The sequence below is a fragment of the Sarcophilus harrisii genome, chromosome 1 (assembly GCF_902635505.1).
Source record: "Sarcophilus harrisii chromosome 1, mSarHar1.11, whole genome shotgun sequence".
Lineage (NCBI taxonomy): Eukaryota > Metazoa > Chordata > Mammalia > Dasyuromorphia > Dasyuridae > Sarcophilus > Sarcophilus harrisii.
The window spans coordinates 219,123,013-219,138,386 of record NC_045426.1 but is presented as its reverse complement, the minus strand read 5'-3'; the positions used below and the strand labels follow the sequence as shown (position 1 = coordinate 219,138,386).

Genomic DNA, 15,374 nt, shown 5'->3' with positions numbered 1-15,374 from the left:
TGAAGCCTAATAAATTCTACTCCAGCCTTTTACCTGTACTCTGTATGTGTATCTCTGTATCAAATGTGTTTCTTGTAAATAACGTTTTGTAGGATTCTGTTTTTAATCCACTCTTCTTTCCCCTTCCATTTTATGGGAGAGTTCATCTCATTTACATTCATAGTTATAATTATCAGTTGTGCATTTCCTTCCATCCTATTTTCTCCCCTGTATAAACTTTTGTTCTTTCTACCCTGTCCTTTCCTACCCTTTCTACTTCTTAGTGTAGTGATTTGTTTCTAACCCACCTATCTCACCTTTAATCTGCTCTCCCTTCTATCTAGCCCCTCCTTTTTCTTTCTCCTTTCCCCTCCCTACTTTCTTATAGGGTAAGAGAAATTTCTTATACCCAACTGAGAGATTTGAGCCAAATCTAATGAGATTAAGCTTCACACAATACTCATTCCTTCTTTCCCTTTATTGTAATAGGTCTTTTGTGCTTCTTCATGTGATCTGATTTATTCCATTTTAGCTCCCCTTTTCCTTTCACCGAAGTACAATACTTTTCCCATCCATTATTGTCTTTTTCTTTGATATCATCACATAAGAGTCAGTTTATATCCACACCCTCTATGTATGCCTCATCTACCTGCCCCAACAAAAGACCAAAGAATTACAGTTATCAAAAAAGAAAAAGAATTAGTTATCATTTTCCCATCTATTGATGTAAACAGTTTAACCTTTAAAATGTTTTATTTTTCTTTCCTGTTTGCCATTCTATGCTTTTCTTGAATCCTGTATTTGAAGATCAAATTTTCTGATTAGTTCTAGTCTGCTGGACTCTGACACTGTAAGCCTTTTAGAAAACTATGTTGCTTCAAAGTGGTAAAAATGTAAGCTCCCCATGAGTCTGGGTTTCCCCTCTCTGCAGGTTGGGCTAGATACAGGAAATTAGACCCTTCTTTGAACCTCAGATCTGAGCCACAGTACTGCTGATGGTTTCTGAACTTTTTCCTTTCTAGGTACATAGCCAGGGATCCCTCTAAGCTGTATGCAGGTCCTCTCCACTTCACCCTGAGTTTTTGACCCAGAATGAATAGTAGGTGACAGAACTGCTTGTTAGCACCTATCCCAGTAGCAGTGCTCCTGTGAGAATATGGGAATGCCTTAGTAAGAGTCCGGGATCTCCTTTTGTACTGGTTTACTTGCTCTCTCTGAGCACTGGAGTACTTTACCAGAAAGGTGCACCTGTCCCAACCCTGTCCTCAATATCTGTGGACTTTCTCTGTTTTCCTATGCTGACTTGGGCCTGACAGAAGATCCTCTGTGTCTTTTTCTGGATTTATCTATTACGATTTGAGTGCATTTTATAGGTCTGTTTGGAGATACTGTAGATAGGAACTTAGCTGTGTTTCTCCCTTCTACTCCATCATCTTGACTTGGGTCATGATTTTGTTTTTGTTAAGAAACAAAGAAAGGAAGTTGGATTGAAATGTTGATTAAATTAACTTTGAGCTATAGCACTATTTCTGTTCTTTTTGTCACCCTTTTACTTTTTTCCCAATAAAATATTAGAAGCCCAAATGTCTTTTATTAGCCATATACCTGTTTCTAAAAATTTTGTAGGCAGTTAAATGCTATAGTAGATAGAGTTACAGGTCTGGAGTGAGGATAATCCAAATTCAAACGCAATATCAGACACTTATTAGAAGACACTTAGTAACCCTGGGCAAGTCACTTAATAACCCTTTTTGCCTCAGTTTTCTCATCTCTACTTGGGATAGAAAATGCTATTTGCATTCAGGAAGAGAATTAGGGAGACTGAATATGAATCAAAGCATAGTATTTTCATCTTCTTTTTGTTTGTTTTTTCTCTTTCAGTTTTTTCCTATTTGGCCTAATTTTTCTTGCACAACATGACAATTTTGGAAATATGTCTAAAAGTATTGTACATGTGTAATCTATATCAGATTTCTTGCTGTCTTGGGAAGAGAGGAAGTAAGAGAGGAAGGGAGATAAAATTTGGAACACAAAATCTTACAAAAGTGAAGTTGAAAACTATCTTTACATGTACTTGGAAAAAATAAAATTCTATTGTTAGAGATAACATTCTGAACCTCCAAAAGGGCACAAGTGAGTGAACAGACTCAGACTAAGTGAAGCAGTTTAAACTTTTTAATACCCTCCTGCAGAAGTTTGTGTGAAAATTCCATATACGTTTACACACAACTTTTCACAGGTATAAGAGCCAACAGTTATACCTTGTAATCTTACCCTAACCCTGTGTTCTCCTGCTTCTCAGTATTTCCATTGGAGGAAACTCTTCAGAAATCTCACATGTCATTTCATTCCCACTATATATACTCTTTAATATGTTCTTCCCTTCCTGATCATACATCCTATATTCAAATATGGTGACAAATCCTGCCCTCAGGGTATGTCAATTGATATGCATGATATTTATTAAGTATTTAGCTTTGCTAAGAGCTTATGTCCTATGATTGACCTCAGCAAGTTTTAACTAGCTTTAGACCTGGACCTCTTTTTTAGGATCTCTGCAGTTTAACTAGCTTTCTGCCTCATAAGGTGACTGGTTGGAGATATCTTAAGAGGATATTTTCACCCTTCCCTTCATACTGTTTTGACAATATCTGTGGAAACCTAACTTCTCATACTCCTCACACTATTGAAAAAACTATTTTCTCATCTGTAAAATGAACTGGAAAAGGAAATGGCAAAATACTAAAGTATCTTTGCTAAGAAAACCTCCAAATGGGGTTATAAAGAATTGGACACAGTTGAACAAAAACAAGGATTCTGAATTATCTTTATCTTTATTCATAATTCATTATTTCCCTCCTACCTGTCTGATCATTCTTTCTAGTCTTCTTTACTGGGGAATTATCCTTTCCCTCTGTTGCACTGATTTATTCCTTTTCCTAAATTCCTAGTTATTTGGGGGGTTCATAGAGAAGAAATGAAAAGAGGAATTAGCCAAGGTCATCCTAATCATATTTCCATCATTTAGCATCAGATGTCTTCCAAATGAATGATTTTGTAATAAACCAGCTGTCTTATCCAGGTTCCATGCTTAAACCTTTTTGACAAAGAGGTTTATTAAAGGATAATATTTGTAGACAACGTAGACTCATTAGTGAAGCTAAGAAGAAATGCTCCTTCTGTGTCTTGGGTTGATTCACACCAACTATCTGGTCATCACAGGCTATTATCAGATTACTGAAGAGGGGGTAAAGAAAGGGAAGGTACCAGAGTCCCTGGTAGTTCTGATAGTGTTAGCTTGTTTACTTGAATGTCAATCAGACCTGTCCTATCACTAGAGAGAATGAAGTGGGAGTGGGAGGAAGGGAGATAGCTGTTGTTTGTACATCGTTGCCCAATTGCTCAGGATTAACACACACTCTCATATACACAGATTTATAATCTTGGAGTCACACTTCTACCTCTCTTTCATCCTTCCCATTTTTTAATCAGTTGCCCCAAGACTTAATCTCAAACTTTCTTTTTATATATACAAAAACAGATCCCATTGCTGGTAGAAAAACTGAGTTTTTTCTATTCCGAAGAATTCTAGGATACAGATTGACTGACTACGATAACAAGCACAGGATCATAAAGTTCTTCTTATCTCTAGTTAGGTTGGAGAATTGTTATATGCAGGAATAGAGGGCTACAACAGAATTACTTTTTGCTGACTCAGATGAGCATTATCACAGTTTTGGAAACAAGGAGAGATCTTCCCAACAGTTGTGGGGTAAAACACAAAAGAATACAATTGAGATAAATTACATTAGTAAATAGAAACAAATAATCACAATATCCTGAGGCATGTTAAATTAAATTGACTAGTGCTGGGGGAAATGACCTTGAGGTATGTTCTTTTACTGAAAGGACAGTAGAACTTTTTTTTTTTTTTTTTGGACAGTAGAACTTTTGCTTTAAAGAATGAGATTTTTTTTAAAAAATATTTTTCCCAATTACATGTAAAAACAAATGTTTAACATTTTTTTTAAATTTTTGAGTTTTAAAATTCCTCTTCTCACTCAGCTCCCCTCACATTGAGAAGGTAAGCAATTTGATATGTTATACATGTGCAGTCATGCAAGATGTATTTCATGAAAGAAAACAGTCCAAAAAAAAAAAAAAAACAAGAAAAATAAAGTTTAAAAAGAGTATGCTTTGATCTGCATTCAGATTCCATCAATTCTTTTTCTGGAGGTGGACAGCATTTTTTATTTTTATCATGCATCTTTTGAAATTGCCTTGAATCATTGTATTGCTGAAAATAGCTAAGTCATTTACAATTGATCATCTACAATGTTGCTGTTAGTGTGTACAATGGTCTTCTGTGGTTCTGTTTCAGTTCAGGTAAGACTTTACAGGTATTTCTAAAAGCATCCTGCTAGTCATTTGCTATAGCACAGTAAAATTCCGTCATGTACCACAATTTGTTCAGTCATTTCTCAGTTCATGAGCATCTTCAGAATTTCCAATTTTATTCCACCACAAAAAGAGCTGCTAGAAATATTTTTGTACCTATAGGTCTTTTTCCCTTTAAAACCTCTTTGGGACATAGACTTCATAGTGGTGTTGCTGGGTTAAAGGGTTGTTGTTGTTTTGTCCTTCTTTTTCACATGAAAAGTCCTTTTTCTTTGATATTTTTGGGAAATTGATATAGTGACATTACTGAGTCAGAAGATATGCATAATTTCATAGTCATTTGGGAATAATTCTAAATTGTTCTCCAAGGTTAATCAGTTTGCAACTCCGCCAACAGTACTTTAGTGTCCCAATTTTTCCCCTTGCCACATTTCTTATTTTCCTTGTCTGTCATGTTAGCCAATCTCATATATGTGAAGTGGTACGTCAGAGTTGTTTTAATTTGCATTTCTCTAAAGAATGATTATTTACAGCATTTTTATATGACTTTAAAAAGTTTTGATTTCTTCATCTAAAAACTTCCTGTTCATATCCTTTGATCATTTATCAGTTGGAGAATGACTTGCAATTTTATAAATTTGGCTCAGTTCTTTATATGTTTGAGAAATAAGGTCTTTATCATAAAAATTTTCTGTAAAATTTTTTCACAGTTATAATTACTGTGCATTTCTTTCCATCCTATTTTCCCCGATTTACTTTTCTCTTTCTCCTTTTACTCTGTCCCCTCTCAAAAGTGTTTTGTTTCTGACCACTACTTCTGCAAATCAATCCTCTCTTCTTTCATCCCCCTTTTCTTCTTTTATTCACTTCTGCTTCTGCTCCCTGTGGGGTAAAATAGATGGCAATATCCAATTGAATGTGGATATTATTCTTTGAACTAGTTCCTCTGAGAGAAAGGTTCAAGCATTGTCTGCCACTACCTCTATCACATTTATCTTCCCATCTACTGTAAAAGCTCTTTTATGCTTCTTTTATGAGAGATCATTTAACCCATTCTGCTTCTCTCTTCTCTTTTCTACCAGTGCATCCTTCTTTCTCACCCTTTAATTTTATTTTTTAAATATCATTCTATCCTAATCATCACACCTATGCTCTCTGTCTACATAGACTCCTCCTAACTGACATAATAATGAGAAAATTCTCAGGAGTTACAAGGATCATCTTCCTATGAAGGAATATAAACTGATGAGATCCAACACCTCATGGTGCTAGTGATGGTGAGGTTGGAATAACAATTCTAATTTGAATATGAGTCACAAGATGTAAGGCACATGGGAAGAATTCACAATGGTGTTATCTTTATTTACGATGAGGTTACAGACAAAATGAACAGATAAAATAGATACCAGGAGTAGAAAAATATGAAATAGTATTGGGAGAGCATATAGTTAGCAACGAAAGGGATTTTAACAATCAACAAGGGAAAGGACAAATTCTTAGTGAAACTCACAGTTAACCAGGAGAAAGGTAATATGCCATGAAGTGCAAGTACACTATTGACTGGCAGGCTAAATCCATAGAGGAGTTAAACAGCCTAAAAGAGCTAGTTTAACAAGGGAAAAGACATCATAACAAGAAGGGGGTGAGAGGAAAAATGCCATGAGGCAGAATGCTATGGCAGGCTAACCCCAAAAGGGATTTGATAAAGATGGTACTGGCCATGGGCAGATTTATAGGAGAAATTTAACCTCAGGGTTTGGGACTGTAAGACTGACCTGATCCATCTTCCCTGCTTGCCTCTGGAACTATTATAACCTTATCAGTTCTTCAGGCTTTCTCTATTACCCCACCTGGTTACCCCTAAAGCTTTACTCTGAGCTGTTGTCTTTTTTTAACATCCTCTCCAATATTGATCTCATTAGTTCTTATAGGTTAATTATGCTTTCGATGTAGTCTAAATCCAAATCTGTTCATTAACTCTGGATCTTCTCTTTATAATATCATTATTATATGGGACTTCTTTCCAGTACCATATTATAATTGCCTGCTGCATATTTCCAGCTAAACTTCCTATAGGCATCTCAAATTTAGCATGTCCTAGACATTACTCCCCAAGTGCATCTCTTTTCCACATTTCCCTATAATGATTATATCTGGCATTTATATTGCACTTTAAGATTTGCAGAGCCCTGTAGTTGTTATCTCATTTGATCCTCAACAACAATCCTGTGAGGTAGATGCTGTTATGAGACTGAGAGAAGTTAAATGATTTTGCTCAGTCACACAGCAAATAATAAATCCTGTCATTTATCCAGATTCACATATTTGGAGTCATCCTTGACTCCAATCTTTCTCTTATCCCACCTTGTATAATCAGTTGTCTAGCCTTATTGGTTTAATTCTAGAAATATCTGGAATGTCACCTATTTATTCATAAGGCTATCGTCCTTGCCAGCATTCTATTTCAGGGCTTTATCATTTCTTTTCATAACTATTGCATTAACTTTCTAATTGGTCTTTCCCATTAGTTTTTCCCTTTCTGATCTGCCCTTCATACAGCTACCAAAGTAATGTTTCTAAAATATAGACTCTCCTGGTCAGAAATTATCAGTGGCTTACTATTATTTCTCATAATTAAATATAGATCCTTCAGCCTTCCATTGAATGTCCTTTTTAGTCAGGCCCTAGTCTACCTTTCAAGCTTATTGCACATTTCTCTTAACATATTTTATATTCTAGACTAAAGTAGCCTATGTTCTGATTTAACACCTACTTCCTCCCACCTCTATACCTTTGTACAAACTGCTCCATGTGAATTCTTTTTTTGCCCCTAGCTTTGTTCAAGACTCAGATCATGAGCTATTTCTTATTTGAAGATTTTCCTACTTCCTTTGGTTATTAAAGCTTTCTCCTGTCTTCTCAAATTGTAGTACATATACTATCATGTTTTATATGTTATATTTCCCAAGGAGGGATATAAGTTCCTTGAGAATAGAGAGTGTTTTTCATTTTTTATTTTTCACTCAATCATTAAGTACTTATTAAGAGCTTATATGCTAGTCACAAAGCTAGGAATGCAAAGGCAAAAAATGAAGAGAGTTCTTCCCCGCAAGGGGCTTTCATTTTAATGTAATTCTACACACACACACACACACACACACACACACACACACAATACAAACAGAATAAGTGGAAGGTATAAAGGAAAAATAACTAGATAAGATGTCATAGTTATTAGTTCCTGGTTTTTTAGTATGATTTTTATTCAATTTTTCATCTTCTGGGTGAATTCATGCCATATTTTATTCATTTTATTAAAATATTGCTATGGCTCTTTTTAGGGAGAGAAAAGTGTCCGAGGGGGAACTTCCTATTGACATGTTTGAATATTACATTGATCAAAGTTAATTTTTCAAAGTCATTTTTCTTTGCAGTGTTGTTATTATATAAATTGTTCCTCTATCTCTACTCACTTTAACCCTCATCAATTTATACTGCCCAGTATAATATACTGCCATTACTCTGAAATTATCTCTTCTTAAAAGAAGTATCATGGCATTATTCTCTCTTTTTTCAGAATCTACAATAAGTTTTGATACGGTTGTTGCCTTTTTGCGTTTATCCATTTCTCCAACTTTAACTTCTGAGTCAAAGATTTGTTGTAGGGCCAGATTCTGCCTGCTATTGTCCTTTTGGGTGAAGTATTTGCTCATACTTGATATTACCCTTTATCTCTTGAGTTCCTGCACTGATCTCTCCCTCCTGGCACTAGGGCCATTGGAATTTCAGAACACTGGATTTTTAGGACCCACTACCTAAGATAGAGTGGTTATGTTCTGGAGTTCTTAAGCACTTGGGATTCCATGTTGCTTTCAAGATCCCCCTCCCTCAGGTTTAACTTCACACTTCCTGGCTGCATGATCCTCAGCAAGTCATTTAACCCCAATTGCCTCCTGCCCCCCCCAAAAAATGGGGATGTTTGCAAAAACCCCAGAAGGAAGTAGCAATCACAAAGATGGTCAGGCCCAACTACCCACATGTTCTGCTTTGACTCTAAACATCAGGAGAAGATCATGTGGATTATAGTTTACAAAATTTTACCAAAGCATTTGATAGCATTATATTCTTGTGAAAGATACAGTGATGTGTACATATGATGGTTTTATTAGATATATTTGTAACTTGGTCCTGTGCTCTTTAACATTTTTATCCATGACTTTGACTTTTAAAAAGCTTTTAAAGCTTTTTCCACTTGTGAACTTCATTTTGCCCAAGAAACTTTTGTGTGATCCTGGGTATACAGGTATATAAATCAAACATTTATTAATAACAAATCATAATTTTGGACCCCCACATTCAGTTATGTGACTCCCTATGGGATCACAATCCACAGTTTAAGGAGCTTTAACTTAGACAAAGACATGTATAGATGACTTGTTTATAAAGTGCATGATAGAGAATCCCCAAGAACTAGAAGTGATTACATCAACCATTTGTTACAGACATTAAAAAAAAATAGCTACTAAAGAAAAAAGAACCCAATCAAAAAAAGTTACCTCAGGAATAGGGAAGACTGGGATTTATCAAAGGAAGATACTGAAGTTTTTAAAAAGGCTCTCCTACCTAAAAGAATAAAATTAAATGCTACCTGCCCAAAAAGAATTCCTAGGGAGAACTTAAAAACAACTTTAAAAATAAAATAGGAAATTTTTTTTTTTAATTCCAAGACAAACAAGAAGACTATGAAAAGAAAGTCAACCAATTAGAAAAGGAGATCTCATGGGACTTGTGTGACTCTTAATTGTAACTCCAGCATATTTGAATTGGTAGAGGTGGTGTTTGCTTATAAAATTTTCTCTTTTATTTGTAGGTTTCAAAATTAAGCAATGATGTTTCTGTATGTTTTCCTTGTAAGATTTCTTTCTTTTGGTAGATTTTTTTTCTATTTGTGCTTTTCCCTTCAACACTTTCAGACGATTTTCTTTAATTATTTTATTGTATCAAGGTTCTTTTTTTGGTCATAGCTTTCAGGTAATCCACTTATTATTGTTTTCTCTTTTTGAGCTACTCTATAGATCTGTTGTTTTTCTTAGGTGTCTTACATTTTCTTAAATTTTTCATTCTTTATATTGTTTGCTTTCTTTTCTTTTTTTTTTGCTGAGGCAATTGGAGTTAAATGACTTGCCCAGGGCCACATAGCTAGGAAGTATTAAGTGTCTGAGATCAGAGTTGAACCAGGTCCTCCTGACTTCAGGGCTGGTGCTCTATCCACTGTGCCACCTAGCTGCCCCAATTCTTTATATTATTTCATTATTTCTTGATCTCACAACTGCAGGCTTCTTCTTGGCCAATTCTAATCTTCAAAGAATCATTTTCTTCCCTAAGATTCTGGATCTCCTTTTCTAGATGGTTGATTTTCTTTTCATAATATTCATGAATTATTCTTTTTTTATTTTTCCTCAGTCTCTTTGATTTTTAAAGTCTTTTTTGAGTTCGTCTAGAAGTTCTTTTTGAGCAGATTACCATTTAATGTTATTCAATAGTTAGATTCTTTCTCCTTTGCCTGCTCATTTTTTAAAAAAGAAGTTAGTGTAATCCCTTCTGATTCCCAGGTGGGAGGACCTCTGGCTTCAGGTCTTCCTTCACTTTCCCCTTTAGCCTGGAACCCCAAACCAAGAATTCCACCCTTCTCTAAGTGCCTGAAGGCAGAAGTTTCCTTGCTCTACTACTTCTTCACTCACCTAGTTTGGGCTGATTCTTTCTAAGCCATTGCCCTGTCACAGTAGCACAGGTGGGCTTGGGGTTCCTTATCAGCAGAGGTTCCCTCAAACTTCCCAAACTCAGACCCCCATCTCCTAACACTGTCAAGGGGATGAAAATTCCTGCTGTTGCTTGTGAGGCTACTTTCTAATCCAGCTAGCCCCAGCTGCCTCCTTGCCTTTCTAGATGAGCCCGTCTATAGATTCTTCACACTGAACAGACCTTTATCTTAGGATCTTGGAATCTTCTCTGATTGTTCCAGGAGGATCCCTGTTCTACCACAAGTCTTATTTGTTTCTCACTAGTCTAAGTTTGTTCTGAGGCACAATTTTGTTTCATTTGTGGGGGCAATCTTGAGAGCTTGGAATTTTCCGTCCTATTTCACCATCTTCCCAAAACTTTCAGCTCAGCCTAGATTTTACACGGAGGTCAGATGGAAAAAACTTTAATTGCCACTAGGTAGTTAAGAGAACAACAGATTTCAAGCCTTAGCTTATCTTTGCATGCTAAGGCAGAAAAAGGGTGTTGGGAATGTTTCTCCATGCAAGATGTATGGCAATGAAGCTTGTGATCTCCCCACAGACAAAGGGTTTAGAGAAAACAATCTTAGCAAGAGGGGGGGCACTCTGCTTGACTTTTATTAGCTGTGTGATGATGGCTCTGGTTACCTCCATCTGGTTTAGGTTGGCTGCCAGCAGGGTTTTCCTAGAATGTGGCCACTATGCACACTATGAGGCCCTTCCGGGCCTCAAGCCCAGAGTCTACCCCCAAACAGTTGAAGACTTCCCCCAGCAAAATAGGCAGATATAAACAGTTTGTTCCAGCAGTCAAGAAAACAGCTGAAGCAGGTACTGAGACGTGCTTTGTGCTCCATCTAAATGGATGGCTTTGTCCCTTACATCCCACATCACTGCTAATCCTCCTGACTTTTGTCTTACCAGTGGATTTCAATGAGTCTGGACTTTGTAATTCTGCCTTACTTAAATATAACTCATGCACAAGTCAAGACATCACCTGGTAATGTCATTGGTCCTCTTTGAACATGAAAGATAAACAGCATGATGGCTCCAACTAAAAAACTGTCAAGCTTGCTCATATTAGGAAGAAGTTCTAGTCATTATATTCTAGTAGATTAAGAGTTAAAAATGGTCATCAGGTAGCCCTGAAGAATTGAACCTAGAAACTAATACAGGGTACCTTATCCAACTGGAGCTATGCATCTAGGAGCTGCCACAGTTCTATGTGAAATCAATAGAGCAACGCACTCAGTGGAATTACAACAGTTTGTGAGGGTAGAGTTAGCATTTTGATGACAATCAGAAATAGAGTGGTCCTCCAGCATTGAAAGCATGAATTGCCCAGACATATTCCTACTCTTGTCAGAAAGATTATCCTTGCCTAGCTACACTGCTACAATAGAGTGGGGTTGAGATGACAGTGTAAATCCAGGATCCCTCTGTGCATCCCCTCCTCTCATTAATGGTGTATGTAGTTGTGAGGAAGTGTGTGTGTGGAGGAATGTTCTATTATCTTAACTATGTAATTTGAGTAAATGTCTTTGCTTTAAACTAATTGAGCGTGAATTGATCACTCCTCAGTTTACTTTGCTGGATCTTCATTTAGGTGTTAACCATCTACAGTGGGTATTCTCTAGGGCTTTGTTCTGAGCGTTCATCTTTTTTCTTTGTGTACTATTTTGCATCAGCTGCCATGGATTCCATTATTATCTTTCTCTTAATTTTTTTTGAAATTTAATTGTCCATCTCTAACTTCTCTCCCAACGTCCAGTCTCATATCTCCAACTGCCAATTGGACACCTGGAACTGAATGTCTTATAGACATCTTAAATTCAATATACCCAAACCCAATTCACCATCATTCCCTTTTAAACCCTTCCCTTTTTTGAACTTCTCTATTGCTGTTGAGGGTACCAACATGCTCCAATCATCCCATCTCTCAATCTGGGTTTCATCCTTGACTCTGATTCTTTCACACACACACACCCCCCATTTCCAGTCTGTTGACAAGGTCTGTGGATACTACCTCTGTGAAATCTCTCCTGATGATATCCCTTGCATGTTTCTCCCACTCGGACACTACTGAAACCCTCATCGTCCTGCTCACCTCACACCCTGACTTACTGCAATGATCTTTTAGTTGCAGTAGGGCTCCTTATTGGTTTCCCTATCTTCTTTGTACTCATTTCAATCCCTTATCTATCCAACTGCTGCAGTAATTGTCCTAGAGTGAAAGTCTGAGTATGTAAGAAGATAAAATATGAACCCCTTTGTTTAGCATTTAAAGCTCTTCACAAACTAACCCATAATATCTTTTCCAGCCTCATTACTCATTACTCCTCTTTGCACACACTGTGACCCAGCCAAACTGGCCTTTGTATTGTTTCTCACACATAGTACTCCAGACTCCAGTTCTCTTTTTTGTGCCTTGACACTTTATCCTCCATGACTGGAATCCGTGCCTTTCTTAATCCTTCCAGTTTCTGGTGCCTTCTTTCCTTCCCCTAATTTATCTCTTACATCTATATTATGCATGTGTGGGTATATATGCATATGTTTGCATAGATATGCATATATACTATGTGTGTATATGTGTAAGCATATATAAGTAGTATTTATGTTTTGCAAAGAATTTTACAAATACTCTCATTTTTCCTCATAATAACCTTATGAAGTAGATGCTATTTTTATCCTCATTTTACAGATGACAAAACTGAGGCAGACAGATTAAATGACTTGCCCAGTGTCACACAAGGAAGTAACTACTATCTGAGGTCAATTTTAAACTGTGGTCTTCCTGGCCTTCACATATAATGCAATATCTGTTGTGCCACCTAGCTAGATTCTAAGAACTTAGAAGTCAGAGACAATTGTTTTTGTCTTTGTCTTTATCTCTCTGTCTTGCACAAAGACTAGCATATGGTAAGCAAGAGCTTTCTGAATGCTTGTTGATTATTACTTTCTTTTTGCCCTTCGACATACCATAAAATCAATTCTGCCAGCTCCCTTATTTACCTCAGAAGACCTATGGACCAGCTTTCCATTTAACTGCAGCTTCCTCTTGTTTATGATTTTTAAAAATTCTGACAATATCTCTATTAGAATATCTACCTATCACTAGATCACTAGATATAAAAAAATTGACCTTTAATATCCTAAAACATAAAACTAACATTTTTAATAATTCCACTTATCAAAAGGATAGAAAGCGAAGTATCTTCATCTTTAGTAGTATAAAAAATCTATACTTTCCAGCAGATTAACCAAAACTTCCCCAAATATTTTATTTTCCATGCTTTTTTGAGTATTTTTAAATGTTCTACACATTGAAACATATATAATATATACATCTTTACTCCAGAAAAGCTTAAAAAAAGGAACATTCAAATAATCCTAGTAGGCAAAAATACAAAAAAAAAAAAAAATATATATATATATATATATGTAAAACTCTAGGTTGAATTGCAAATTCTACTTTGATTTTATTTTTTTAACTTTCCCTTTGGTCCCTCTTCATTTATACCAGTTTTTCTTTTTGCCTCAAAAAGTTCACTATCAGTATTAATTTTAGACATTTTAAAAAATATTAGTATTTTCAGTTTCCCTTAATATATAACTGACTTATAAATGTCTACATTACTTAAGTAAGTTGGTTGGAATGTGATTCCACATGGTGTTTTCTGATCTGCTTTCTTACTCTGGAGGATAAGCAACCTTTGACCCACAGCTGGCATCTTGTTAAGAAAATGTTTCTTTATTCCTTATAAGGCATGGGCAGACTATTGCGTAATGGCAATGGGTGGTTACATTTTCATTGTGCTGTAAGCTGACTGGAACATACCTCCAGGCAGCTTTTCTCTCAGCCTTTGTTACAAGCCTTGAAATAATAAAAATTTAAAGAAACAAGATTAAACTATCTATCAACTGTGAAAAATGGGAGGTTCCGGTAAGTGAACATTATTTGTGTGAAGCAGAATGATGTAGTTCCCAATTGGGGTTTTATTTAGAGAAGCTTGGGTTCTAAAATGCTGATACTTTCTTGAAACTGAGTTAAAATGATTCAGCCTCATCTGTTGCCTTTGGTTTTTCAAACTGCAGTGGTTTTGTGATTACAGTAAAGAATATGTCTTTGAAGTAATGTTAGAACTAAGTTTTTCTTATTATTCAGTTGTAATCTGCATGCAAATGTGACTAGGGGAAGGGAGCCACTTCTATATCCTCCAGCTCCTGAGGCAAAGATCATGTGTTATCTTACTACATCTTCTGTTCTCTGTTTCATTGTGCTGTTAGAAACTTTATGTGCCTGTCAGAGGAATGAAAAACTGAGAGAGAAAATGCATGAATTAACTTAACATGTCTGAGAGGAAATGTTTGAGAACAGTGCTGGATGAAATGAGCTCAAAATGAATCTATGACTCGATGTTCTGTTAGGCAGTGTAACGTTGTGGAAGCCATTTATACTTTGCTGTGGATTTGATCCAGCAGAAAAGACCAAAGCCACAGCATCTGACTACTGGTTTCTGCTGATATGGGAGGGAGCGCCCTTCTTTGTAAAACCAAATTTCCTCAACAAAGCAGGGTGAAGATTTCTTGCAGACAACTTGAATTGTGACAGTTTCCTTCTCTGAAGTTGAGTTATTTTCTAGTGACAAATTTGAAGAGTTAGGGGGGGGAAATTTTAAGTGAATCATAAAAAATAAGAATGACCGTAAAGTGTTAAGCCCACAATTCACAGCTCGGTATTCTGTCCCCCACACCAACCACAAGTGGTTAGGAATATTTATACTCCAAAGCCCTGGATTCCCTTATAAAGCCCTTGGTATTTACCAAAGGATTCAGAAGGTTGTACCTCTGATTTCAGTGGTACCCACTCCCACATACCTACCCAGGTCAGCATCTCTTCTGCTACTTGTAGTTTTTGTTGTCTAAAATACTGAGAGGTAAGATAACTTCCATAGAGTCATATAGTTTGTATGTCAGAGGCAGCTCTTGAACCTAGGTCTTCCTGACTGTAACTACTATTTCATGCTAACTCTCCCAGTATTATATATGTATTTTTAAAAATGAATTTTATAGATGCTTTTTTTTAACATCATCATTTTCAGGTAGTTATATTTCTCTCCCAACCCCCCCCCCAAAAAAAAATTAAAAACAACTGTCTCATGTTTAACAATGTATGCAGCATTCTAATCAAGCAATCCTAAACACTACCAAAAGAGG

The 15,374-nt window shown here is 36.2% G+C and overlaps 1 protein-coding gene across 4 annotated transcripts in view; it reads left to right on the top strand.

Moving 5' to 3' along the window:
* The window catches only part of GLIPR2 (GLI pathogenesis related 2), a 64,486-nt gene that overhangs the window by 9,710 nt on the left and 39,402 nt on the right, over positions 1-15,374 (top strand). The window contains exon 1 of one of the 4 annotated variants that reach the window (XM_031937304.1): positions 13,953-14,100. The exons of the other annotated variants lie outside the window; for them this stretch is intronic. Within the exon in view, the coding sequence (XP_031793164.1) occupies positions 14,088-14,100 (13 nt within the window). The 5' untranslated portion in view covers positions 13,953-14,087. Of the gene's footprint in view, positions 1-13,952; positions 14,101-15,374 lie in introns of those variants that run through there. 4 annotated transcript variants of the gene reach the window in all.